Source organism: the organism of the source record quoted next, unplaced genomic scaffold (genome assembly GCF_019419815.1).
Source record: "Pyrus x bretschneideri cultivar Hongxiangsu unplaced genomic scaffold, Pyrus_bretschneideri_v1 Contig7, whole genome shotgun sequence".
In the NCBI taxonomy this organism is placed as follows: domain Eukaryota; kingdom Viridiplantae; phylum Streptophyta; class Magnoliopsida; order Rosales; family Rosaceae; genus Pyrus; species Pyrus x bretschneideri.
Window position 1 is genome coordinate 2,887,887 of NW_025999809.1, and position 24,398 is coordinate 2,912,284.

At 37.2% G+C, this 24,398-nt stretch overlaps 3 protein-coding genes and 2 long non-coding RNA genes across 5 annotated transcripts; 4 read left to right on the forward strand and 1 right to left on the reverse strand.

Annotated features, from left to right (window-relative positions):
• The first annotated feature begins 4,235 nt into the window (after positions 1–4,235).
• Positions 4,236–5,522, forward strand: LOC125472400. Its single transcript, XR_007254354.1, has 4 exons — positions 4,236–4,456; positions 4,576–4,698; positions 5,106–5,173; positions 5,435–5,522. It is a non-coding gene; the product is annotated as an uncharacterized LOC125472400 (long non-coding RNA).
• Positions 5,521–9,721, forward strand: LOC108865798. Its single transcript, XR_007254353.1, has 4 exons — positions 5,521–5,590; positions 6,638–6,688; positions 8,546–8,610; positions 9,298–9,721. It is a non-coding gene; the product is annotated as an uncharacterized LOC108865798 (long non-coding RNA).
• A 2,434-nt stretch (positions 9,722–12,155) lies between these two features.
• Positions 12,156–14,950, forward strand: LOC103942009. Its single transcript, XM_009352211.3, has 2 exons — positions 12,156–13,337; positions 14,560–14,950. Exons 1-2 carry the CDS (start codon positions 12,994–12,996, stop codon positions 14,828–14,830), a joined length of 615 nt encoding a protein of 204 aa, XP_009350486.2. The 5' UTR covers positions 12,156–12,993; the 3' UTR covers positions 14,831–14,950.
• Positions 14,951–16,124: 1,174 nt separating this feature from the next.
• Positions 16,125–18,903, forward strand: LOC103942008 (expansin-A20-like). The gene is made up of 3 exons (XM_009352210.3): positions 16,125–16,582; positions 17,230–17,548; positions 17,768–18,903. The coding sequence occupies exons 1-3, from the start codon at positions 16,438–16,440 to the stop codon at positions 18,069–18,071; spliced, it is 768 nt and encodes a 255-aa protein (XP_009350485.1). The 5' UTR covers positions 16,125–16,437; the 3' UTR covers positions 18,072–18,903.
• A 146-nt stretch (positions 18,904–19,049) lies between these two features.
• Positions 19,050–20,715, reverse strand: LOC103942007 (protein THYLAKOID ASSEMBLY 8-like, chloroplastic). The gene is made up of 2 exons (XM_009352209.2): positions 20,245–20,715; positions 19,050–19,547 (listed from the first exon to the last, which is right to left on the reverse strand). The coding sequence occupies exons 1-2, from the start codon at positions 20,590–20,592 to the stop codon at positions 19,143–19,145; spliced, it is 753 nt and encodes a 250-aa protein (XP_009350484.2). The 5' UTR covers positions 20,593–20,715; the 3' UTR covers positions 19,050–19,142.
• Positions 20,716–24,398: the final 3,683 nt, after the last annotated feature.

Sequence of the window (24,398 nt, forward strand, 5' to 3'; positions counted from 1 at the left end):
AATTTGACAAACGCCATCGCGCAGCAGACCACTTTAGTAACCCAACTACTCGAGCACATCGAGATGCAGTGCGCCCCAGACGAGGTGTCCCGAAATAGGACAAGGGCAGAAGAATGTGACTCATTCCTGTGACGTCCCGGCAAAGAGTCGCTCAACCCGTCATGAACCGAGCGTTTGGGCAGTGTGCACTCTCGTTTGGGCCCTTGGGGAAACATCTTCTCCCGCCCAGATGCGCAGAGAAACGTTCATACCTGACTCGGCTCACGAGTCAGTGTGCATTCAAGGTTGGGTCCACACTCTAACTAGCACTCATGACATTCTAGGAGAATTGTCCACATGAGGCTAGGCCCAAGGAGATCCTCCTATAAGGTAATGAAGTAGGCAGCTGCGTGATTACCAGAGGAGAGCACGAGAACAATCCAGCTCAAGTTCCACTGCAGCCCCCACCAAGAGTGACGGTGAGCAGCACAGGGCAAACCATGTGCACCGCAACCGCGACATGACGAGCAGGACATGCCGAAGAGCAATATGGACTAGCAGGTCAACATCGAGGACAACTGGAGGCTCCAATGCCCACCAGGCACAAATCCATGAGGAAGTACAAAAGCTTGTGCAGAGTAGTTGAGCAGATTCCAGCGCATTGACACTACCGACGATGCCCTTAAGAAAGACGTGGCCAACCTAAGCAGTTCACATTTTACAGACGAGATCGAGCAGACAGAGCCACCGTGGAAGTTTAGCCTGCCACATTTTACTTTGTTCAAAAGAGATGAAGATTTGGACAGGTATCTGATGCACTACCAAAGTGGCATAACCCTCTACGCCAACGATAACGCTTTCATGTGCAAGATCTTTGCCACGAAGCTCCAAGGCGATGAGCAAGACTGGTTCCACATCCTGCAGCCATGTTTAATCCAGAATTTTAGATAACTTTCCTTGGTTTTCACCAATGAATATTCGTCTTACCGCTCGATCAAAAAGAAGTCTAACTACCTCTTCAAGATGAAGAAGGACACAAATGAGTCACTCCACACTTACGTCAAGAGATTCAAGATAGAGAAGGTGAAGATCGTCGGATGTGATAATAGCATTGCATGCTCAGCTTTCCGAAAGGAGCTCCTAACAGATCACCAACTTTTAGGTGAATTGATCATGGGTGAGAACTTGACCCTGGCAAACTCTTATGCTTTGGCAGAAAAGCATTCCCTCTGGGATGAGGAAAAACGCTCCCAGAAGCTGCCTAAGCAGACGCACAAAGACACATAACCGACTCAGAAAAAGGCGAGCGATAAACCGCTCAATAACAAAAACAAGCCAGGAGACAAACGAATGGACCGATCCCTAGCAAAGGGAAGCACGACACCCAAGACATACACTGAGTTCTCATTCTCGATTAACTAGATCCTTCGCGACCTTAAGGATAAACCGTGGTTCAACCCACCGCAACCTATGAAGGGAGGCACCTCTAAGAAAAACCAATCAAAGTACTACGCATTCTATAGAGGTCATAGACACACAACCAATGACTGCATCATGTGGAAAAGGTACCTTGAATAACTCGTGAAGAAAGCAAGTGTGATCAGTACATCGACAGACTAGTTGCCCGACCAAAGCGAGAAGCAGATGCCGATGCTAAGCCCCAACCAAGACAATCTGAATCAACGAAATCTTTGCCGAATCCTAGCACTTAGGGGCTACTAATAACTCCAAAAAGAGGAAGATCCAGCAGGCGAGATCAGTCTATCAGGTCTAAGCCATAGATGTTGTACTTGGACCAATTGTCAGCTTCACCGAGCAGGACGCTGAGGGAGTAGACTTTCCCCACGACGACGCCTTGGTTATTTATGTACAACTGTCCCACGCAATTGTTGAAAAATTATGGTGGACAACGGCAGCTCAGTCAACATCCTATAACTGTCAATCATCCAAAAGATGGGCATGAAAAGCACGATCGAATGCAAAGCATAGGTCTTGATCGGATTCAATAGACTCATCTTAACTGCCATTAACACTATCACACTTTACGTAACCTGCTCACCGATTGTCTCATCGTAAACCTTCATGATCGTTAGTGATCCATCTCCCCATAATGGGATATTGGGTTGACCTTGGCTAGTGAAGATTGGAGTTGTGACCTTGATCGAGTACCAGAAAATCCGATTTTGCATCACGGGAGAAGCAGTCGGAGAGATCAAAGGTGACCAGGCCATGTTTCGGATATGCATTGTACAAGTTCTTAAGGAGTTGAAGAAAAATTCTTTCGCCCCAACAGTAGAAACTAAAGTGCATAAGGACGACTCTACTTCTGCCAAATAGTAATTACAGCAGACAGGTCAAGAAGATGGCGTCAAGGTCAACAATGCCCTAGAAGATGAATCAGGATGGAAACCCAAGGAAAACGCCTAAAACATCATTCTTGACCTCCACACGTAAAACATCATTCTTGACACGTGGGCATTTGTGGAACCCAACATAGTACTGTCAGATGCTCCCACGCGTAGCTCACATCCCTGGAGGTCCCAGCAGCTGAATATTGCTCACCTTCCATTGGCAAGGTATTAAAATAAGGATTAATTACCCAAATCCTATCTTTAATACATTCCCATTTGAAGATTGACTCCAATCAAGTAAGTAATCCTAATTTAAATAAATAAGGGATAATTACACCATTATCTCAAGATATTGTTTCCTATTTAATATCTTGGGAATATTTAGAGAATATCTCTCTATTAAACACTATGGACGACCCTATCCTTATAAATACCCCATATTCTACCAAGTGCATTTTCGTCAAGACTGAAGATGACGGAAATTTGCATCGATAATGGTGTTCGTCTATCTACTCTGATCTCTACCTTGGTCTTGTCTAAGTCCTCTTCCTCTCTAACTAATAGTTTCATTAATTTCATAATTTTATGTTTTCATGGGAAAATATCAAAACCCAATTTCTTGGCAAGGCCCTTCCCCTCTACCCTGCAATCCCCAACCTCCTCCTTTGTGCTTCAATTTGATCCTAATCCTGGGGGATAGAGACAACACATTATATATTGAAATTAGAGAAGAAGATTTTTCCTCCATCGCCCCCTAAATTGAACCCGTGGTGACCTGATTCCCATCCAACGATAGACACTTGATTCCTGTTCGACGACGGTGACATGTCAACAATCGTGTTGGTCGACCTCTTGAACTTATCTCTTCTCCCGTCCTCCTATAACTCTGCTTCTCTTGCACCCTCCAAGAGTAGAAACCAGATCAGAAGCCGCTGTAATCATCTAAAATCGCTGGAGTTCGGCTTCGATACGGCTCGAAGAAAAAGGTTGGTGATTGCAAATGAAAGGGGAAGAGGAAAGTTTATTTTTAACCGCACGATCTATTAAAGATGGTCAGAATTCGTTGACCCGATGATCCGGATGTAATTGCTCCGGAGATGATCCTAATCCGTAATTAAAAGGTCATATTTTTCGATTCTCGTCTAAAACAAATTTGAACCTTATTATTACTCGTCCATAATGAAATTTGTGCAAATGTGTAATTATGATCAAACTAAAGTGAAAGATCTTATAACTCAAAACATTAATTTTAAAAGAACATTTTTGTTAAAAAAAAAAAAAAAACATTAATTTTAAAAGAACTTTTAGATAAAAAAAAAAAACTAATGAAAATAATTTCAAAACTTCGAGTTTTAACAAAAAATCATCTACTAACTTTATTTAATGATAAGAACAAAAGAAAAAAGAAAAAAAATACATAAAAAAAGCACGCCACTACGCCTCTGTCAGATACGTGATCCTCCACTTACAAAGAAGAACAGTATAAGGAAGCAGATGATTTTTTTTAAACTGTTAGTTGGTAGTCTTTTTCCAATCAAAGGTCCATCTCTCATCAAATCTCTTGGAAATTCAACTTCGTTTCAATCTCCAATTTTCGAACATCCAAACGTACCTCAATAATTATAGGGAACTTTAATGAAAAGCTTCCGTTACTGTTCACTTTAACGAAAAACCACATATTTACGTTAAAAAGTCAATCCTGATACTATTCATTTTACTCTTTATTTTGTCATTATTGTTAAAACTCAAAGTTTTCAAACTTTTTTAATTAGTTTTCTTATAATTACTTTAGTCTAAAGTAGGAGGGGAAATCGCACTATTCATATGAACAGTGTTTTATAGGACATTTCAGTTTATTTACAAGATTGCCACTCGGGTGCTTTTAGCCAACTTTCTGGCTTCGTTTTCACTTTCAAACCCTAGCAGCCACAACACCATCTCTGGAATAGCATCGGCACCTGCTTCCTAAAACCAAAACCACACAAACTCGGCTTCATTTTTGTAACTCGAGAGCTTCGGTGGGATGAAGGAGAAGTGCAGGGAGATGGACTCGAGTCGGCGGGCGGAAGAGATCTTCAGGGATTACAGTGGTCGGAGAACCGAAGCCGTCCACGCTTTAACTAACGGTACTCCTATCTCTCTCTCTCTCTCTCTCTCTCCCCTCCGTTTCTCTCTCTTAATTTCCTTTTGGTTTTGGAAATCTCTGACCTTTTGGGTGATGTGGTTTTCTCATGTGGACAGAGAGAGAGAGAGAGATAGGAGGAGGTGACCTAGAACTCACCGCAGGCCTGTAATGCTTATGCTTCACCGGGGCCTCGATTTGCAAGCTTTGTGGCTTATCAGAGGCTACCGTATTTGGATTTTGCTGGTAAGCATAAAATTATATATATATATATATATTCATTAAGTTTGTATAATTACATGGGTGTTCTTTGAGTGATATGTACATATATTTCCTAAAAGAAACTGATTTCTCACACTATTTTCTTATTCTGCACCTTTGTTGAATTTTTGTCTTTTTATTTTTTTATATTTTTTTATTCAATTCAAATGGCCAAAATAAACACGAGTGTATATGGAGAATAATGAGTATGCGGAAATCAGTATCATTTGCTAAAATGTTTATCTTTATAGCTCATGGTATATACGAGTTTTGTTGTTGTTGCTGCTTTTCTTGCCTTTGCACGTTCTGCTCTGAAATTTATAAATACATAGAATATTGTAATTGAAAGAAAAATTAACTTTGGACCAAATTCTACATACTCAATTTGACAGGAAGAAGGTTTCGAATTGGACGATTGGAAGACAAAAAGGTTATAATTGTTATGACTGGATTGAGCATGGTATGTTTAATTATGCAGATGACCATCTGTTTTACTTTGATTAATTTCGTTGGTCAGTGCATATCATAGATAATGTATTTAATAAATGATGTAGAAACAGTGTCTGGCTTCAATACTACAAGTGTATTATCCGTTAGATTCGACAATTATTAAATCTTTTAGTGTAAATCTTAACCATTTATTTCCCGTATCATTCAATATTATTGAAGTATTTTCTGTAGAAACCTGCTCGAAAAAATTGATGTAGAAACCTGTGAAAAGCTCAATGCAGGCATCTCAACTCAATTACTACAAACCCTATTCAAGGTGAAAGCTATTGTACACTATGGAATTGCAGGAAATGCAGATCGCCAACTCCAAATTGGAGATGTCACCATCCCTCAATTTTGGGCGTATACAGGCCTTTGGAATTGGCAGGTATAAAACACTAATTTTCTTTAGAAAATTGGCTTTTGTTTGGTAATCATTTTTTAATCCCAGTTAATTGAATATCCAATTAATGGAAAAATGTATTTGTGCCAAATGCCATTTCACTTGAATGGTTTGTGTATTTGTTCCAAACAACATTCGAATTGGATGATTGGTTTATTTGTTCCAAACCCCAATATAATAGTATTTGTATTTCTGCCCATTTATGGATGATTGCTGTAGCTGCTATGATTGTCAGATTGTGTATGTTGGCTATTGCTTAACTGAGCAAATAAAGTCAGCAAAAAAGTAGATGCTATGTTAGTGTATGTCAATGGGGAGTGTAGCTATGAAATATATGATTACATTGATCAAGGATGATAAGTATAACAGAGTCCTAACTGAGCAATGTATGTTAGTGACTCAGTGTAGATGGTATGCTTTGAATTTAGTGAGTTCTTTTGGGCAAGGGTTATCAAGTTTTTTTGTTGAATTTCTCTTGCTTCATTTAATTTTTTTAGATGTACAAGATTAGAAACCTTCCGTGCAGAAGCTTTACATCCTCCCTCAACAATTTGTGTGTCTTTCTGTCAAAATTATTCATGTCTTCCTGTATTACGGCTTCAAAAAGGTTTTCCATATTGTCCCCAGTCAATCCGAGGGTTCTATTTGATCTCTAAGAATTGTGGGAAAGAACAGGCAAATGCATCTAGACGGGTGGTTTGGTGGTTAGGAGACTTGGAGGGCCAATGGAGGCAGTCTATTCTTCCCATATTTTCTTTTTTAGGTTAGTATATGAAGCTTTAAGGAAATGACGTTATATCATCGCAATCTCATTGCTTAATTTTATTCAGCGTTGGTTTTGATATGATAGTATCCTGTTAACTATCCTATGGAACAAATTCACAAATTCTCATATTTAGACTCAAATGCTAATTGATTCTGAGTGGTTTTTAATCTTTTGATGATCTGGCATCCGGTTTGTAGATTTCTCTTATGCTGGGTTTTATCTTTCTTATGTTTTTTTTTTTAAATTAAATTTTTTGGAATTTTCAGAATTTTGGGTCGTTGGAGGCAGAAGTTGGTTGCTTTGCTTGGCATGATGAGGTATATAATTATACACCCAATTGACTTTGATCTTTATGTTTTTAATAATTGGGAAAGAGTAGTGTTAATAATTGAGAAATCTGTGTTAGACATGTTTACATGACAACTTTATCTTTGAGATTTGTTTGGTTTTGAAATTCCATCAAAAGCTATGGTTTTTGTGCGATTGATTTTGTGAGGGAGATAAGGCACGACCTTCTAATTTGGTTTTTTCTCCCTCATTTTTCAAATTCCTTCAAAATCTTGCAATTTGCCTTTCTAAATTAGCTTAAGAAATATTTCGTTAATTTGATCATTGAGATTGGTTCTGAAATTCCAATTTGTTTGAGCAATGACAAATTGGGATTGGTTTTTAAATTCCCCATTGAAAAATACATAGCAATTTCAGCTACTGTTTGTTAAGCAAATACATAGCTAATAATTAACGTCTGTTTACTCTCAAAAAACCTTTCCCAAATCCTCAAATACATAGCTAATTCAATTGAACGCACATTTGATTGCTGCAATCATTGTCAGATATTCCTTGGGAATAAGCATTGTTCAATTTTAATTGCAAATGACAGCTGAAATTATCTTATTTATTACCACTATTGATTTGGATCTGTAATACACAATGTTTAGATCATTTGATCGGTACTTCCTTAAGTTTAATGCTGGCAGTTTGGCTGTGATCGAATTGATCCAGTCTCGAATAGTGTGGCATGCGAGATGATAACAGACTAACAGAGGAAAAGGAGTTGATGCATATGTGTTTGATTTATAAATTTTGGCAAATCCTGGCCATTTTTTGGGTTTCCTGGTGATATATATCTATCTTCATAACCAAATAGCGATAACTTCGAGTTTCTAGACGTTTTAGTGTGTTTTGAGTCCTGCATTTTTGTAATGTCCGTGCAAGTTGTCACTAAGATCTTTTGGTTTCTGGCTACTTTAGTTTTTCAGCATTGTATTGTAGTTTTTAATTTATCTTTGTTGGGTAGAGGGCATGTGATGTGGGTTTTGGTGTTTAGCGAATATTCTGAGCTTCATTACTATTTTAATGTTTCCTGTCTGCCCTACAATGAAATGAACAGTACAATAACCAATATAACAATAAAATCAGTCACAGATTCCAAGCATAATGCATCAAAAGTGCGCTGAACATAATTCTAAATAAAACGCAGTTAAGCAAAAACAGGGTAGATAAGCATACTGTGAGATGACCGATTCTAGAACGCATTTTAACAACTTTATCCGGATGGTAATTGAGAACATTATCAAGTATAAATGACTGGTCATCAGCTGGCAGTGCATCCCCATCATTGTACCTGGATAGAATAATTTAAAACCCCATAGTGAGTTAGAGCATTGCCAAGCACCAAGCAAAGATGTCTCAATATGATTCGTTAGTTAATTTTCATGACACAATTTCAATTTCTTTGGAAATTTGTGCGTTTATCTTTGTTTTTTTTGGTTTGCTGATTTTCATGTGCTTTGTATTCATGATTGTTTATTTTGTAAAGGAAATGCGGGATATGATAGAGATGCAAGCAAATTTCTAATCTTTGTCTATCCGGTTTTCACTTTGTTTAATTTGATCTGATTCAGCCTCCTTTTCGTTGCTTTTGAGGAAACCAAATTAAATCTGCCTTTCGATCTTTGTATGTCATGCTTATGTTCTCCTTTATTGGGAGACTGATTTACTGTTTAAAATTGGTTACATTCTCTTATAGTTGCCCTTTTTGTTGGTTCTGAAAAAACAAAGTGACATGTGGATTTCTGTCTTTCTATATCATGCTTATGTTGAAATGTTATACCTGCCAAAACCATATGTTGAAATGTTGGATAGGTAAACGTTTTTTGTTGTTCTGTTTTTAGGACTTCATTAACCGTTTAGAAGCGCAGCCAACGATGCGAGAGCAGAAGGGGAGCAAGCATGTGAGGTAATTTGTTATGTTGAATTAAATGGTTCTGAATTCAGTCGAACATTTGTGTGCAAGTTTGGTTTCTATATCTATCGCGATTCATGTTTCAGTGATATTATTGTAACATCGAATCCTAAAATGTATTGTGTCAAGAACCAATAAAAGGAATGTAATGTGTAAGTGCGTTTGATTATTCAAATGCAAAATTTTTAATTTTTAGAACGAGAGTTGCAATTAAAATTAACGGAGTGCTGAGCAGAAGTTTAATTAATTCAGTTTTGATAAATGATTGAAGGTTGCTCCATTATTCTATTGCTGTTTTGATAATTATAAGTTTAGATAACGAAAGGGATAGAACGAAAATGAAAGCTTAGAATCTGGTGAATAATATGTTGGCATGTGTGTGTGTTCTCTTCAGGAGAATCGGTTGATGTTTTTAGTTGTATAATTTATTTTCCTTGGTCTAAATGCACGTCCGATTGCTTGCCTTCTCATAGATGGGTTAAGTTGGACATCCAGAAGAATTTGTTCACATAGGAACTTTTTTTTTTCTTTTCGCTGTCATCTGTTTTGTTAAAGGTGATGATAAAGAATTATCAATATTGTTTGTTCGGAGTTAGGTGGAAATTGGGGAGTAAATTATGATTCTAAACAGGACCATCGTGTGATATTCTTTTAAACTATGATTTATTTTCTTTGCTATAGTGCGGAAGACTTTGCTGCTTGAACAAGAACGACTGCTGCAGGGCGTTCTACATGTTTTTGGCTTTCAACATTTTTGCTTCAAGACTTAGCTGCTTGAACAAGAACGAAACTCCATCTTAACTGCAAGGCAAAATATGTGTGGACTGCATGTTACTTCTCCTGCATGTTTTTCGCTTTGCACGTTTGTCCTTGAAAACTTAGATGCTAGAATAAGAACGAAACAGTTTTTATGTTGCCTAATCTACATGATATATATTTTGCCACATTGACTACAAGGGCAAGATTTGTGTGAACTGTATGTTACTTCTGTTTATTAGGGAACCAAAACGTTCAGTTTCGTCCTGTTCATGGTACAATGTCTTTTCATGTCAGCTCAGTTGAATGTATATAAAAACGAAGCTGCATATCTTACTAACCTCATTCACTCATCTATCCCTTTCTTCATTTATGATTGTGTTGAATTTGTTCTGGTAAAATGTATCTTATTCATGCAGTTCAAGGTGATACATTCAAGTCCCGCAGCAACGCTCGGGCACATTTTCTAGTTATATCTAAAAAAACTATTTTCAATTACTAAATTAAAATTCCGAACATCAAACTTCCCACTGCCTGTCGATCCGATCACGCATGCCGCCATCCAATCTCCAATAAAGTTATTAGAATAGTATGCTAACTCAATAATTATTGAGGTTCGGTAGTCTTTTTCCGAACATCCAATCTCCAATTTCATGACTTCAGTTTTTCATTTTTTTCTTCTTTATTTTTTATTTCCAAACAATCAAGAATTAGACACTATTTATAAAACTTGACCAATAAATAAATAGACAGTATCTATAAAACTAGACTAATAACTAGACACTATTTATGAAACTGGATAAATAATAGACATTATTTATGAAACTGGACCTAGAATTAGACACTATTTCTAAAACCAAACCAATAAGTAGAAATTATTTATGAAACTATACTATACACTATTTATGAAACTAGACCAAGAATTAGACACTTTTTATGAAACATGACCTAGAACTAGGCACTATTAATGAAACATGACCTAGAACTAGTGTAGTACCGTTCAGTATCACAAATAGTGTTCAGTTTCATAAACAGTGTCTGTGATGGACGCACCGGTCCTACGCGTTTGAAAATTTTTTTTTCATTAAAATTTTGTCATTTTCATGAAAATTTAAGTTCTTTTGTCATTTTTATTAAAATTTAAGGATTTTTCATTAATATTTAATTCTTTTTCATTAAATAAAGTTATAACATGATTTTTTGTTAAAATAAACTTAAGTCTAAATCCTTTTCATCAAAGCTCCTTTAGATAAACCACCATATGTTTTTCAGATATTAATGGATGTTCAACTAAACATCTTTTTATAAATATATTAAATCAATATTAATTTAATGTTGCCACTCAATTTTATCATGTTTTTTTATTGATCAACATTTTTCGGTGATGGATCAACTTTTGTGGAAGACCGATGGATCAAAGGGGATTCTGTGATTGTAACCGTTTATCGTATATTTGACCGCACGATATACGATGAACAATCACTATCACGGAATCTCTCGGATTCCTAAGAAAAGGATCTGGCGAGGATCCTTTTCCAAATTTTTCAATCTCAAGGTCTAACCAACAATGACTTTTCAAAAAAAATGTAGCAAGAAGAATTTTATCATAAATGCTCTAATTTTTTTTTTTCTTAGTTTTATTGTGTATATATGGCATCCCATTTGGAACTTTATTGTAGTTTATTTCTAGAAGCAATGAAATTATCAAAATGCACTTGACAGGCCACTGGATTTTCTACGTGTACATTTGAATTCTTAACTTTTCGTCTTTTTTCTTGCCATATTTAAAATAGTACTCTTCAATAAAATGCGTGGGGTGCAAAAGGGACGTATTTTGACTATAAACATGAATTTCTTGCAACAAATGAGACAAGAACACGTGTACAAAACAATATTTGTATAGATGTAAATGTAGGGTTAATCTCTGTTTACAAAGTTTCCTCTGATTTGATCTTTGAAGATGTGTACATGTATATCATTGATCCGAAGGTCATGATTACTTGATCCTAGATGAACGATTGCCGCAGGGATTTGGCTTGCGGCAATGGAAGAACCGCCACGGGTTGTAATGCTTTATGATTCTTCAAAGGTTTGACGAAGAACGCATAAAGCTTTCCGTATTCTTCTAAGTGTTTGGGAATTTGGATGCTTGAGAGCTTCAAAGTTTCAGAGCTTCAACGTCTAGGCGTGAATGATTTTCTGGACCCTTTCTTTTTCTTGGAGCCTCGTATTTATAGACTCTCCAAGCATTGCGCATGGATGGATTTGGCCTTGATTGTGAGCTTGACTAATTGACGAAAGAAACAGGATTCGATTTTGTGGGCAGATTCGTGATTTAACTCCATCAATTAACATTTGATTTAATTAAATTAAAATCGAATAATTCCTTTTCGCCAAGTGCTGGCGCGTATCCTTCTTGATGACTCATTCGATTTTGATGAGTCACAACATGTGTACAATTTGTGAGACACATGGTGTATGTCATGTATGCCTTGACATGTTGAAATTTTAATGTGTTGGTGAACATTTATTTCACCAAAATTTCGATGTCTACATTGACCTGTAACAAACAAGGTATGCACGTCTCAAGATAGAGGCAAAATTGTAATTTGCGCCTCGGAAATTTGCAATCTATTTCAGAACAACTGTTGGTTTGTGAGCCTCGTTTTAGAATATAGATTGTCCTACTTTCATTTTCCAAGGTGCAAACCGAATATGTTCCAGTGGATCAAATCTGAATAGTTGAAAATTGATCCATTAAAATGAGCTTAGGGTAAATCCGGGTCACAAATGACCTGTCATTAAATAAAAAATAATACCTCGACAACCGTTTTAAATTTTTTCAACTTAAACTCTCCCTCTCCCCGACAATAGTTACCCTTCTTAAATTTGTCGTCTCCTTCGCACAAAACTCCCTTTCTCCCTCAAGCGTTTTCAAACTTCCTTTCCGTTCGAAAACTTCATACATGTTCGAAATCTAGTGAAAGTTGTACAATGCTTGTTGTCTCCGGCCCTCCCTTCTCAACTCACTGCACTTCCGCACGATGGTTTAGAAATCAAACGAATTTAGTTCAAAAATTTTCCAGTCGGTTCCACAATATTCTCTAAAAAAAAAAAAAAAACAAAAAAACACACGCACGCACACACAAACGTAACAGGCGTGACAATCTCCTCCAAACAATTTCCTAAATCAAGGGTCTTTCAAAACGTGTACCATAAATACACATCCATCATTATGGCACAAAATCTCCATAAAGTTCCATACAATTACCATATTCACCAGATCACATCCCACATTTCTCACAACACAAAAATCCAATCTTTAGCCACCTTTTTCTGAGCACCGCTTCGAAATCCCAGATACACCCTCGTACTCTCCTCCTTTCCTCAGTCAGTTACTCCGTAATTTCCTCCAACTTGAGTGGCAAGTCACTACCCCTCTTTCAAATACTCTCCCACCCACACACCACAGGCCCTCACCACGAACCCCTCCAGAACTCTTCCCATTTTCCGAATTCCCCAATCGCCAATCCCTACTTTCAAACTCTCCTCCCTTCTTCCCCCGATTTTTGATCCAAAAATAGAAAAAATTACCCAGAAAAAGCTCCAAGTTTTGCAAAAATGGAGGACTACATGCGCGGCTGCACTCGGAAGCTGGCGCTCTGGTACACTCGGACCTTCAAGCCCATGATGACCCACGACGAGCTCGAGCCGATCATGGCGACCCTCGGGTTCGTGGGGCTTCCCCCGTCTTCGTCGTCGTCGGCTGCGACGAAGGAGTACGTGTTCTCCGCAGCCGGAGGGTGGCGGAGCAAGTGGGCTCCCCCGGCAGAGGCGCCGCTGCCGAGGCCGAGGCTGCCCTACCCGAGAATCGACGGGCTTCACATCTATACGTACCGGGCGTTTATTGACGCCGTTAACTGTTCCCTCGAGATGAGCGACATCTCCGATCTCTTCCATGTAAGGTGAGTGCAGTACCGTTTCTTTTGTTTACTCTTCCCCATTTTTCTATTTTAATTAATTAATTAATTGTATTTTATTTTATTTCTCCTTATTTTTCGCTGGTTTTATTTTTGGTGAGTGAGTTTGTGTAGTGCATGAGTGTTACTTTTTGTTTGTGAGGGTTTTGTGGATGAGTGACGTTGATAGATAGGATTTGGGGTGGTTTGTAATTTTTGAATTGACCAAGTCCCCTAATATAAATAGTTGAAAAATATATACAAAAATTACGGATTCGACGTGAAGAATAAAATACCGGCTTTATCTGGACTTGACCGGTAGCATAAGATAAATTTACGCATGCGGTGATAAGAATAACAAAAAAATTGACCTGGTTAATTGTGATGTTATGCAACTAGGTTAATGTGGTCGTGTTTAATCTTATCGAGTAATGCTGTTTTAGAATCTTAAATGACTATTTGTGTTGTATTACTGCTTTGATACGTATGTGAGTCTCTCTGGTTTCACTCCTATTGAAGACGTGATACATTGTACGATCGGTTGAGATGGTACAAAAAGGTTTCTTTGATAGCTAATAAAAATTATAAAATGTGCGATTTTGGAATGTCTTTAATAAAGAGGAGTGCGAAAATTGCGTGTATTTGATTAATAATCATATTGACCAAATTAATACATGAATAATAGGTTGTGTTACTCGCACGCGTCTTGGTTTTTTTATTTTTTATACAAACGATGTTGTGGAAGGGTTTACAAGTCCTTTCCATATGTATGTACGTTAATTAAAAAGAAAAAAAGTAAATTAAGAATTACTGTGATTTCTAGGTAGGTAGAGACGGAACTGTTTTCTTTTCTAATTGAATAATTTAAGGGAACTTTAACGAAAAACTTTTGGTATTGTTCGCTTTAACGAAAACCATATTTTTACACTAAAAAGTCAATCCTTGTACTATTCACTTTATTCTTTATTTTGTCCTTATCGTTAAAACTCAAAGTTTTCATGTCCCTTTTATTAGTTTTCCTATAATTTAATTATAATGTATGAAATAAACTGCAGATTATGGACTTAATTAATCTTCATGAAGTCTATATTTGATGCATCCATCAGCTTTATATTGCTGCATCTTTGCAGAGTTGTTTGTCATAAAATGCAAGATAATATATTTATTATGTTATCTGAAAAGTATTAACTTATTGAGCTTTTGATTAAACTTGTCTTGTACATTGCAGAGGCATGCCTCTCCATGATCTCCATCGAATTAGCGACAGAAACCGCAAATGGCGCAAAATGGAAGAAGATGACAGTGTGTTTGTTTACAGAGAAGGGACATTGGATCAAGCAACATTCAACCTTTATCACTCTACTAATAAGAACATCAGCAACAGCACCGCCAGTAATAGCGGCAGCAGCGTTACCAGCGATAATTCTATTGTCATTCGGGAGAAAGGGAACAATACCCCTGTCAGCTGCATTGTTCCGTTGAAAGATATCATAGTGTGAGCCTCTTACTCCATCAACATCAAGGTTGTAACTTGGGAAGAACGTAAACACAGAAAACCTCACAGTGATTCATTTTATATAAACCCTAAAGTTTTCCTCTCTAGTCGCTCCTTTTTTGTGCGTTTGCATCCAATTTTTGGCTTTCTCTTTTATTTGGTTTTAAAAGGTTTAAGGTCTATTGAATATCGCCTATTGAAACTGTCGTGTGTAGCAGCGTCTCACAGGGTGAGGCCGACATCCACAAGTCTCGTTCACAATGAGGAGCTGCCATATTCGGCAGCATTGTATACAACATTTCTCTGAAAGACGGAGAGCAGAGGGTCTCGCGAACGAAGAATTGTGTCTGAGTTGGTCGATGGGTAATGGATACCAAACTCAAAAGACAATTCTTTGTTCGTCATGAGCAATGCTTGTGTGTCGAGAGACAGTTCCCGCGTGTCCATAGAATCTTGTCAATGTTTCAGCTCCATTGGACTCCAAAATGATAAACCCTAGAGAATCTTGAATTGGGCTTCCATGCAACGGGCTTATGAAATTGAGGCCTGCAAAATGATATAGTACCCAGTTGGGCAATCATCTTGTGGGTTTGACATGGCTTGATGAAACCATTCATAGTAGCAAGTTAGCAACTAATTCAATCCATGTCAAGGAGAGTAATCTCTATGGTACGGATGCACTGTCATCGTGATCATCCGTGCTAATAACAAAAAATATATTCACTCAAGAATCAGTATTACTCTTGCACGAGAAAGACTTTTGTGAAATATGCTTCTTATAGTGTTTTAGTGTAATAATACAATGTCATATATAAGTTTATATATACATGTCTAATAATACGATGAAAAATAAATTTCTATATGTATTACTTTAGAATCAGACACATGTTTCATATAAATTGTTCTTGTCACATAAACCCTTCATCTGATTTTGAAAAACAAATTAAAAGTATCTTCGATATTTGTTTTTATCTTTATAAAATACTTGTTTTCAAGGCTTTCCGCTGTCTGCCACCAACAGAGAGTGTAGCCAAATGCGGGCGCCAAACTCCCTTTCGAGTCTCAATTCCTCCCAACAGGATCCTCTCCGGATCATTTTGGTGGGGATCTCCGTGAATCGTGTTCGTTCATCGTATATCGTGTGGTTAGTTTTTGTCAAATACTTTTTGTATTTAATTTTAAATAAAAATATTTAAAATAATTTCTAACCGTAGATGTACGATGAATGAACATGATTGACGGATGTCCAAAATCCTGACAAAAAGGATCTGGGTTCCAATTCCTCGGTTAAAAAGCAAGCAAAAGCTTCCATTTTTTTTTCCATGGTTGAGGGTCCAAACCCTATTGACTCATTGACCAACATGCCCATCCATCTTTTTGCCTCGCAAAATGTGCCCCCAATGTGAAATGTGGACGCCATTGTTTGTCCCCAGTCATTTGCTTAATCTCAGCAGGGAGATTCCGGTCATTTTTCACAGTAGAAAAGGAAAGCTTTCTTCTTCTTCCTTCTACAATCCAGTTGCATCAAAAGGAGACAAAAGTAAAAGCAACCCATTTGATTTCAAGTACAAGCCATTGCTTCTGGTAGATTACTAGGCCTCATTTTCTCAAATGGGAGGAACCCTTCAACTTCAAGCTGCTGCATTTCTCCTCTGCGTTTTATTGTGCAGCAACATTGCTGCTGCACGGGATGTAGAAGAATGGAAGACTGCCACTGCAACGTATTCCAAAGAAACTGATGGGTCTATCATTACTGGTATGTCTTCTTGCTTCTGCTGCAAAAGTGTTTCAATCTTTCAAGTTTTGACTGAATAAATATGCTACATGTTAACGAGAAGAAACGTGTCGATGTGGCGGTATGCAGGAAAGTTAAATTGTTTGATTGGCTTGGGATACCGCAAGAATGACATCCCAACTATTGAGTTAAAATAACTTACATTGTTTGCATCATTAATTGTGCTCTTCTTGCTTCTGGAGCAAGAAAGTTGTCAACTTTTGAGTTTTTGACTGCATAAGACACCCAAAAACTGTTTTGTGAAATTGCTTGAGCACCCCTGAAATCCGTTTTTTATTGTGCGTTAATATTGAATGTAAGTTAATCTTACTTTCATAACTGCCGAGGTGCCTGCTGGGAAACTGAACTACTTTACTCCATATTCGCAGTTTTTCTTACTTCTGGTGTGAAAAAAGTTCCAAACTTTACACGTTTTTGACTGGATAATTCCACTCCATGTTTATGAAAAGAACTTCCCTGCAACCGGAATGCCAGTATAGCATGTAAACTAACTTTCCGTAGTGCTTGATTGACGTGAAATCACCACAATGGCGTCCCAGTTATAGGTAAGTTTTTGTTTCTCTCCATATTTACAGTTTGTCAAGGTCTGTTTTTTTATTTTGTTGCAGAAGGTGCTTGTGGTTATGGGGACCTTCACAGGATCAGCTATGGGAAGCACAGTGCTGGTCTGAGTGGAATTTTGTTCAACAGAGGGAGCACCTGTGGGGCTTGTTATGAGCTGAGATGTGTTGATCACATCTTGTGGTGTCTGCAAGGGAGCCCCTCCGTTATTCTCACTGCTACAGATTTCTGTCCTCCGAATTTCGGGCTCTCAGCAGACTATGGTGGCTGGTGCAATTTCCCCAAAGAACACTTTGAGATGTCTGAGGCAGCATTTGGTGAAATTGCAAAGAAAAAAGCTGATATTGTGCCAGTTCAATATAGAAGGTAATGGAGAAGGTTGGTCAGAAATTTTCAAAGAACTGTTATTGGTACTCCAAAAAGCGCATCTATGATCCAACTGCACTTATAAAACATAAGCGAAAATTGCACTTTGAGGAGTGCAAGACGTCTTTTTTGGAGTGCCGATAATACCACTTTTTTTTCCCTTGGATCTGATTGTGATACCTGCACTAAGCAAGAAGCTCTGTGACTTTTTGTGTGCAGGGTGAAGTGTGAGAGAAATGGAGGGATAAGATTCATGGTGGGTGGGAGTTCTCACTTCTACCAGGTCCTAATCACCAATGTAGGTTTAGATGGGGAGGTTCTTGCTGTGAAAGTGAAGGGTTCAAGAACCGGGTGGATACCGCTGGCCAGGAACTGGGGGCAGAACTGGCAAAGCAATGTCAATCTTAAAGGGCAGCCTCTTTCGTTCGAGGTAACTGTAAGTAGCGGAAGAACACTCACATCTTACAATGTTGCTCCAGCAAACTGGCAGTTTGGCCAGACATTTGAAGGGAAACAGTTCTGAAACAGAACATACATTACCTCGTGGTCATGTGTCTCTTTGTCACTTCAGTTTTTCTGCTATCCTATATAAAGTTTAGGTTAGTAGTCAAAAGAAGAGGGAAAATGGTAGGAGAAAGTTGAAAAAATGGGAATATTAGGCCCCAGTTTTGTCTTTAGGGATATGATGATTAGAAAGTGTAGTACTTGATGGAACATGTAACTATTTAAAAGTAAAGTTATGCCCCTCGATTCTTCGCTATAATCCGACTTTAATGGTTATATTTGCTTTGTGTGTTAGTTGTTTTCAGAGATGGTTTGCCAATTATCATGTGAGAATGCAGAGCATTAGAAAGAGAAGGAAAATAAGCAGTAAAAGTAAAACGAAAGAAAATATGAGAAGGGTTGAGAAAATATTAGAGACAACAGAGGAGTTTGGAGAAAATTCTATATTCAATCAAGTTTTTTGTAGACTGATCTACACAATGCTAACACTTACAGACATTAGTAACAGCAGGCACTTCCGTCGCCTTAGCCATGGTCTTCAATACGCTTGAACGATCTTCCAGTTCTCTAATTCTCAGTTCGAGCATCCGACTGTTGCACCCTTACTTTTAGTTTGTCTAGCACTTGCTCTGCTAGTGTTATCAAATCCGTCCAGCTAACCAAACTGTGCAACACAAGTCTTATGTTCTTGCTCGGGAAAGTACTTTAATTTGGGAATACCCCGACATAGGGAACTAAAGCAATCACACCATTTCTAGCATGCAAACCATTTACTAAGAAGTGTTAATGCAATCCATTATACCTACCGATCACAAAGCTGAAAAGTAGGGAGAAAGAATGAATTCTGGAATGATTATGTTCCAAGGTATATACTATTCTGTCTACCGAATTGCAACTCAGAGGGAAAAATGACTGAGTACATGCAAGCAATTGCTTGCTTCTCCAAACAAAGTCCTACAAAGAACTAACTTGATCTCAACTGTAATCACATGAAAGATGATATCAAATTCTTTTTTTTTTTTTTTATCCACAACGGTTAGAGTTTCTTACATGTTTCCTTACATCAGATATCATATGATCTATCCAACACTCACTGATGGCTCACTTCCATTTCTTCATTCTCCTCTAGAAACTCCAGAGATTCCCTGTAAATCTTTTGAGCATCCTGCCTTACAATACCCGAACGACCTGTCTCTCCCATCGACTCTAGACCATTAACAAGTATTCTAAAGGATGACCTATCAGGTTCACACCCCACCTCTTTCATCAAGTAATAACAGTCGATTGCAAGTTTAGGGAGGTTAAAACTTATCAATGTTGTCATTAGAGCATTAAATGCCTCAATTTCAGGCTGTAAATTAGTTTCCTTTTTCAAGCACAAGCAAAGAAGTTCAACTTGTTCAAACAATCCATTGCTAGCCATTACTCTAATTATATCGGAATACAATGAAACCTGTGGCCTGTACCAATGTTCCTTTCGAATGTCTTCAAAGACCTGCAACAAGCAATGAAGCCTATCAAATCAATCACAAGAGTAACAAATTGAAAACCTGAATCCTTCTTCTAGGAAAATGCAAAACAAAACCCAAAACGAAAAGGGTAATGATCAAAACAAGAAACACAATCAATCATCATGAGCCATGTAAATTAGCAGCAGATGATTCTCTGTGCAAGAAGTTGGTTCTTTCTAAAGTACAAAACGCATTGATAAAACCTCATGTCTACTCAATTTTCTTCAACCTTAATCCCATTTATTGACAATGTTGATTATTTTGAGTATGGAATGGTCCTCTAGAGCTTCAATTTCGGTTTTAAGAATCAAGCTTTGGGTTTAAAACCTAAAACGAAGCAATTAACCAACCGACAACATAGGTCTAAGCTCGAATCAACGATTCCACATCCTAAAACAATAACCATGTCAATAAATGGGATCAAAGTTGAAGAAAATTGAGAAGAACTGAGGCCTTCTCAACGTGTAGACAGGACATGGAACACAAAGTCGGACTGGTTTATTGGGATTCTATGTAAATATGATCAAATTAAAGAAAACAAAAACAAAAAGATAGCTTTTTTGCATCAAAATTATTTAACTGGTTGAAATTGAAGACTACCCAATTCGACATTCAAGGTAAATTCATGGAAAAACGAATCGAAAACAAACATGAACTGAAAATAAGACTGCAAGAGCAAACCTTGAGGGCCAAGATGCACTCGTTCTGGCGGAGGAGGTCGCGGAGGACAGCCATCATATCGAGCTTCAACAACCGCCGGAACTTGGAATCGAAAACTTGGCTCAAAATGCTCTGATCTTTCTGCGCCCTCTTCAATGCCTGCACGGTCTGGATGGCTTCGATGCTGAGGAACCTCCCCTTCTGCAACGGCCGTGGGTTGTTGCTTCTGTCTCTCATTGTAATGGTGGATTTCAGTCTCTTGGGATTTGAGAGTTGCAGGGATGAAGAGTGGGACTCTGGGGAGAGGATTAGGGTTTTGGGGAGGGAGGTGAAAAGAGTGAGGGATTGAGTTGTGGAAGAAGGTCCCATTTTGTTGGTGTTTTTGGTGGCAAAAACCAGTCTGTTTTGGGAAGACGATGGACAGAGTACCAGTGACTAGTGAAGGATAAATGCTAGTGCGCATTGACCGTGCATTCGGCAACAATAGTATGAACGACGACATGTCTTCTCTTCGCTTTTATTGTTATCTAAACATCATATTTGTAAAAATATTATTTAGTCATCTATACGCGTTAAGCTAATAAATAGTTTAGGAAGTAAGTAACATCTTCATCATAAGCCGTTCATTTGTTTGATACATATGAATGGCTAAACGATTTCCAAGTTGATGATTTCATGCCTTTTTTGAGCCTTTGAAACTTTGTGCATATAGTCGTCTTATTAAAAAAATAAGAAAATGTTATTAGCATTAAAAAAAAATCTCATATACACTTCTTAAAAATGCATTTTTCTTTCTAATCATATAAAGATTAAAGTGCAAAATGAGATTTTTTCAAGAACAATAACAATTTTCAAGAACTATTATTATTATATTATTCCTTTCCTTACGTAGGTCAATCCCACAAATCAGAGAAATATTATTATGATTATATCATACCTTTCCTACCATACAGGTCAATCCCACAAATTCGAGATCATGGCTTGTGTGCCATTAGATTTTACAATGTCTTATATGATCCGTTAACTTGATATAAAATATTACAAAATTAACAAGTTCAGATCGACATATTAACGAATTGTATTATTATCGGGTAATCCAAAAAGTACTTGTTAAGATAATAGGTTGGTCTAAATATAAATGCGGATAACTCGTTATATGATAAGAAAAATACTAATTTAAGAATTTTAAACTGCTAAAAACACATACTATAAAATGTATTTATGTGACAATATGGTATGTGCAAATTCTATAAAATATATTTTTACTAACGGGCATTCGATGATGCTTGGTTTTCAAATTTTTTAGACCAAACATCAAAAGCTTTTAGAGATTTGATCAAACTACTTTCCTACAGTTTTAATTAATTTACTAATTAATTTCAAATTACATAAATTGTTGTTATAATTAATTTACTAATTAAATCGAAAATAACAAATTCCTACAATCATGTAAAAGAAGATATTGTTAATTTATGTCACATTAATCTAATATATTTATAAAAAAAAAATATTCTATAATAACAAAAAAAAATAAAAAATAAAAAAATTTGAAGAGTGGGTGCAAAAAAGACGATAATTTTTTTAATAAAAGAAAACCAAACAGTGATATTTTAAACGTACCTATATACTCCAAATGATATTACATACATGATATACACACACACGCCCATATGTATTAAAAAATAGTGTACCAGTAATTTTGTACATTATTGGTACGTTATGTAATCCAAATTTGTGTACAAATTAGTATTTTGATATGTTATTTATTTTTTCTTTAGATAAGTACTAAATTACTGATACGTTTATATTATCATAGTTTTAGTATGTAAAAAGCTAACGGCAAGTTATGTGCAACCCTAAAATCTATTGGTACGTTTCAAGCCAATATGGATACGTTTCAATTCGCAAGAGTACATTGCAATTTAGTAATCCGGTATGAATACATTTTTAAATTAGCATAAGTACGTTTCAATTTGAGAATAAATTGTGGTAGTACATGTCAATGTTTCTTTTTAAAGAACAATGATACATTCCAATTCAATCATACCTGAATTTTTAGAGATGAAAATAAAGAATGAGAAATAAACAACAATAATTACAACAATGAAGAACAAAGTATGACACAACCCGTTAATTTTTAATTTTAATCTTCTATTTACTTAATAGGTTGGGTCATTTTACCTGTTAATTTTAATGGGTAAAATGACACAACCGGTTAAGATAACAGATGTGACAACCCGTCCCTAATTTTCTATGTAATTCCTCCTCATGTATGTGAATTGACTATTATGCCCGTGTAGGCAAGTGGCGTGGACGTGTTTATATCGCTTTTGTTTTATTCCTCGCTATCGCTTTTAATTGTACACATTGTTGCGAGAGTACGAGAATTTTTATCAGTGTGAAAACACTATTTCGGATAGATTTTCGATTCTCTTTTCTGTACAAAATCTACACCCTATCCTTAGTTTTCTTTAAAGCCAACCCGTGCACTCCCCATTATTTCACTCCCTCACGAATCAACTCCCTCAAATCTCTCACCAATCTCATCCATTCCCTCCTCACGACATCCAATCAGAAAAGCAAAAGAAAAAAAAAAAGCTTTATAACGTGATTCTACTCTTTATAAGCTTCAAATCCATATAAAGTAGGTCGAAAATGGTTGGGAAATGAAGAAGTTATGTAAGTTTGAAATTTTTCCAGAAACCGGCGAGATTCGAGTTGCAGAAGGTGGCATATGTGGCAGAGGACGACGGCGGACGACGGAGCTCACTGGAGAAGACAAGGAATATTCCGTCAAAGTCGACGGAATATTCTAACAACGTTAGGTAACGCCGTTAATCTCTGTTAAGGTTTTAACGGAACATTCCTAACGGCGTCAGTCACACTGATGACACATGCCTGCGCGTGGGGGCGTGTGCGGGGTCCAAAAATTTATCTGAAAATTTATGTAGGTTTGTGACGTCGAGTAGATCAATTTCATGTATTTAAACCCTAGGTTTGAGCAAACTATGGGGGTTTTATTTAAGTTTCTATATATGTGCTTTAATTAATTCTATTATAGTTATTTCACATATGGGGGAAACGTATCCTGAAGATGTACTGGGCTAGGCCAGACTCGGGGGCTACGACCCTGCGACGTACTTGTGAGTGGGCAGTTTATTTTATACTTATTTATAGTTTCCCTAAATGCGTAGTTACTTCACTTTTACGCTTATATTACCAAGTATTTGTTATTGTGATATTAAATGTGATAAATGCTGCTATATGGTTGGGATATTAATGTCATGACATTCATACATATTTGTACATGCTCATCTTGCTGCACCGGTGTTAGTACTCACCTTAAATTCAGGGCCAGTCCTTCACGTGTATGTTCACATCGCATCGTTCGCTCGCCTTGGATCCAAGTTAGGTGCCAGTCCTGTATGGCAGATTGCATTAGGCAATCCAACTTGTATGTGACTATGCTTCTGCACCAGCCTTCACGTGATCGTAGTACTAGAGTGTATTGATTACACCCAGTCCTATTCGAAGAGATTATCTGTTCTAACTCGTGTGTCAACTTAGATGGATGAGCACTTAGCTATACTTGATCATCACATGATTTTTGTTACTATGGCATTGATATATCATGACTTGGCATATTTTTTTGGTTATATTGTTGTTTACATACCTACGAAGTATGTTTTAAGGAAACTATACTTGTTTTACGGCGATGGGTTACTATATTCGAAAATAAAGGTTTTCGTATAAGCATGGTTTTGCTAACCCACTCAACTTTGTTTTTCGCCTCTCCAGGACCTAGATAGCTCTACTCTTTGTGGCATTCGAGGAATCTTGGCAATGCTAACATTCTCTTTGGTTAGAAGTATGAACTTATCCACCGTTGTGTAATAAGTGTACTTAGCTACTTTGACTATTCTACGGTAGTCGTACTATCTATTATGCTCTGAATAATTGTAGTGGGTTATTCCCACGATTTCGCACTCTTTCACTATTTAGTATAATTAGTTCTAATTAGTTTTAAATTTATCCACTTTTTCACATCACTTACCCTTATGGTTACGTCACCTCACGGTGATGGCCAGCATGGTTTGACCTTCCTAGGTCGGGGTGTGTCAACATGTATGACACGACACGATTCATTCAGATAACAGATACTATAAGAACATGAC

Excerpts from the sequence above, each read along its gene's own strand:
- LOC103942009 (XM_009352211.3), top strand. The coding sequence starts at position 12,994 with ATGGAGGACTACATGCGCGGCTGCACTCGGAAGCTGGCGCTCTGGTAC. Across the intron at positions 13,338-14,559 it reads TCCGATCTCTTCCATGTAAG|AGGCATGCCTCTCCATGATC; the intron begins GTGAGTGCAGTA and ends TGTACATTGCAG.
- LOC103942008 (XM_009352210.3), top strand. The coding sequence starts at position 16,438 with ATGGGAGGAACCCTTCAACTTCAAGCTGCTGCATTTCTCCTCTGCGTT. Across the intron at positions 16,583-17,229 it reads TGATGGGTCTATCATTACTG|AAGGTGCTTGTGGTTATGGG; the intron begins GTATGTCTTCTT and ends ATTTTGTTGCAG. Across the intron at positions 17,549-17,767 it reads GTGCCAGTTCAATATAGAAG|GGTGAAGTGTGAGAGAAATG; the intron begins GTAATGGAGAAG and ends TTTTGTGTGCAG.
- LOC103942007 (XM_009352209.2), bottom strand. The coding sequence starts at position 20,592 with ATGGGACCTTCTTCCACAACTCAATCCCTCACTCTTTTCACCTCCCTC. Across the intron at positions 19,548-20,244 it reads AGTGCATCTTGGCCCTCAAG|GTCTTTGAAGACATTCGAAA; the intron begins GTTTGCTCTTGC and ends TGCTTGTTGCAG.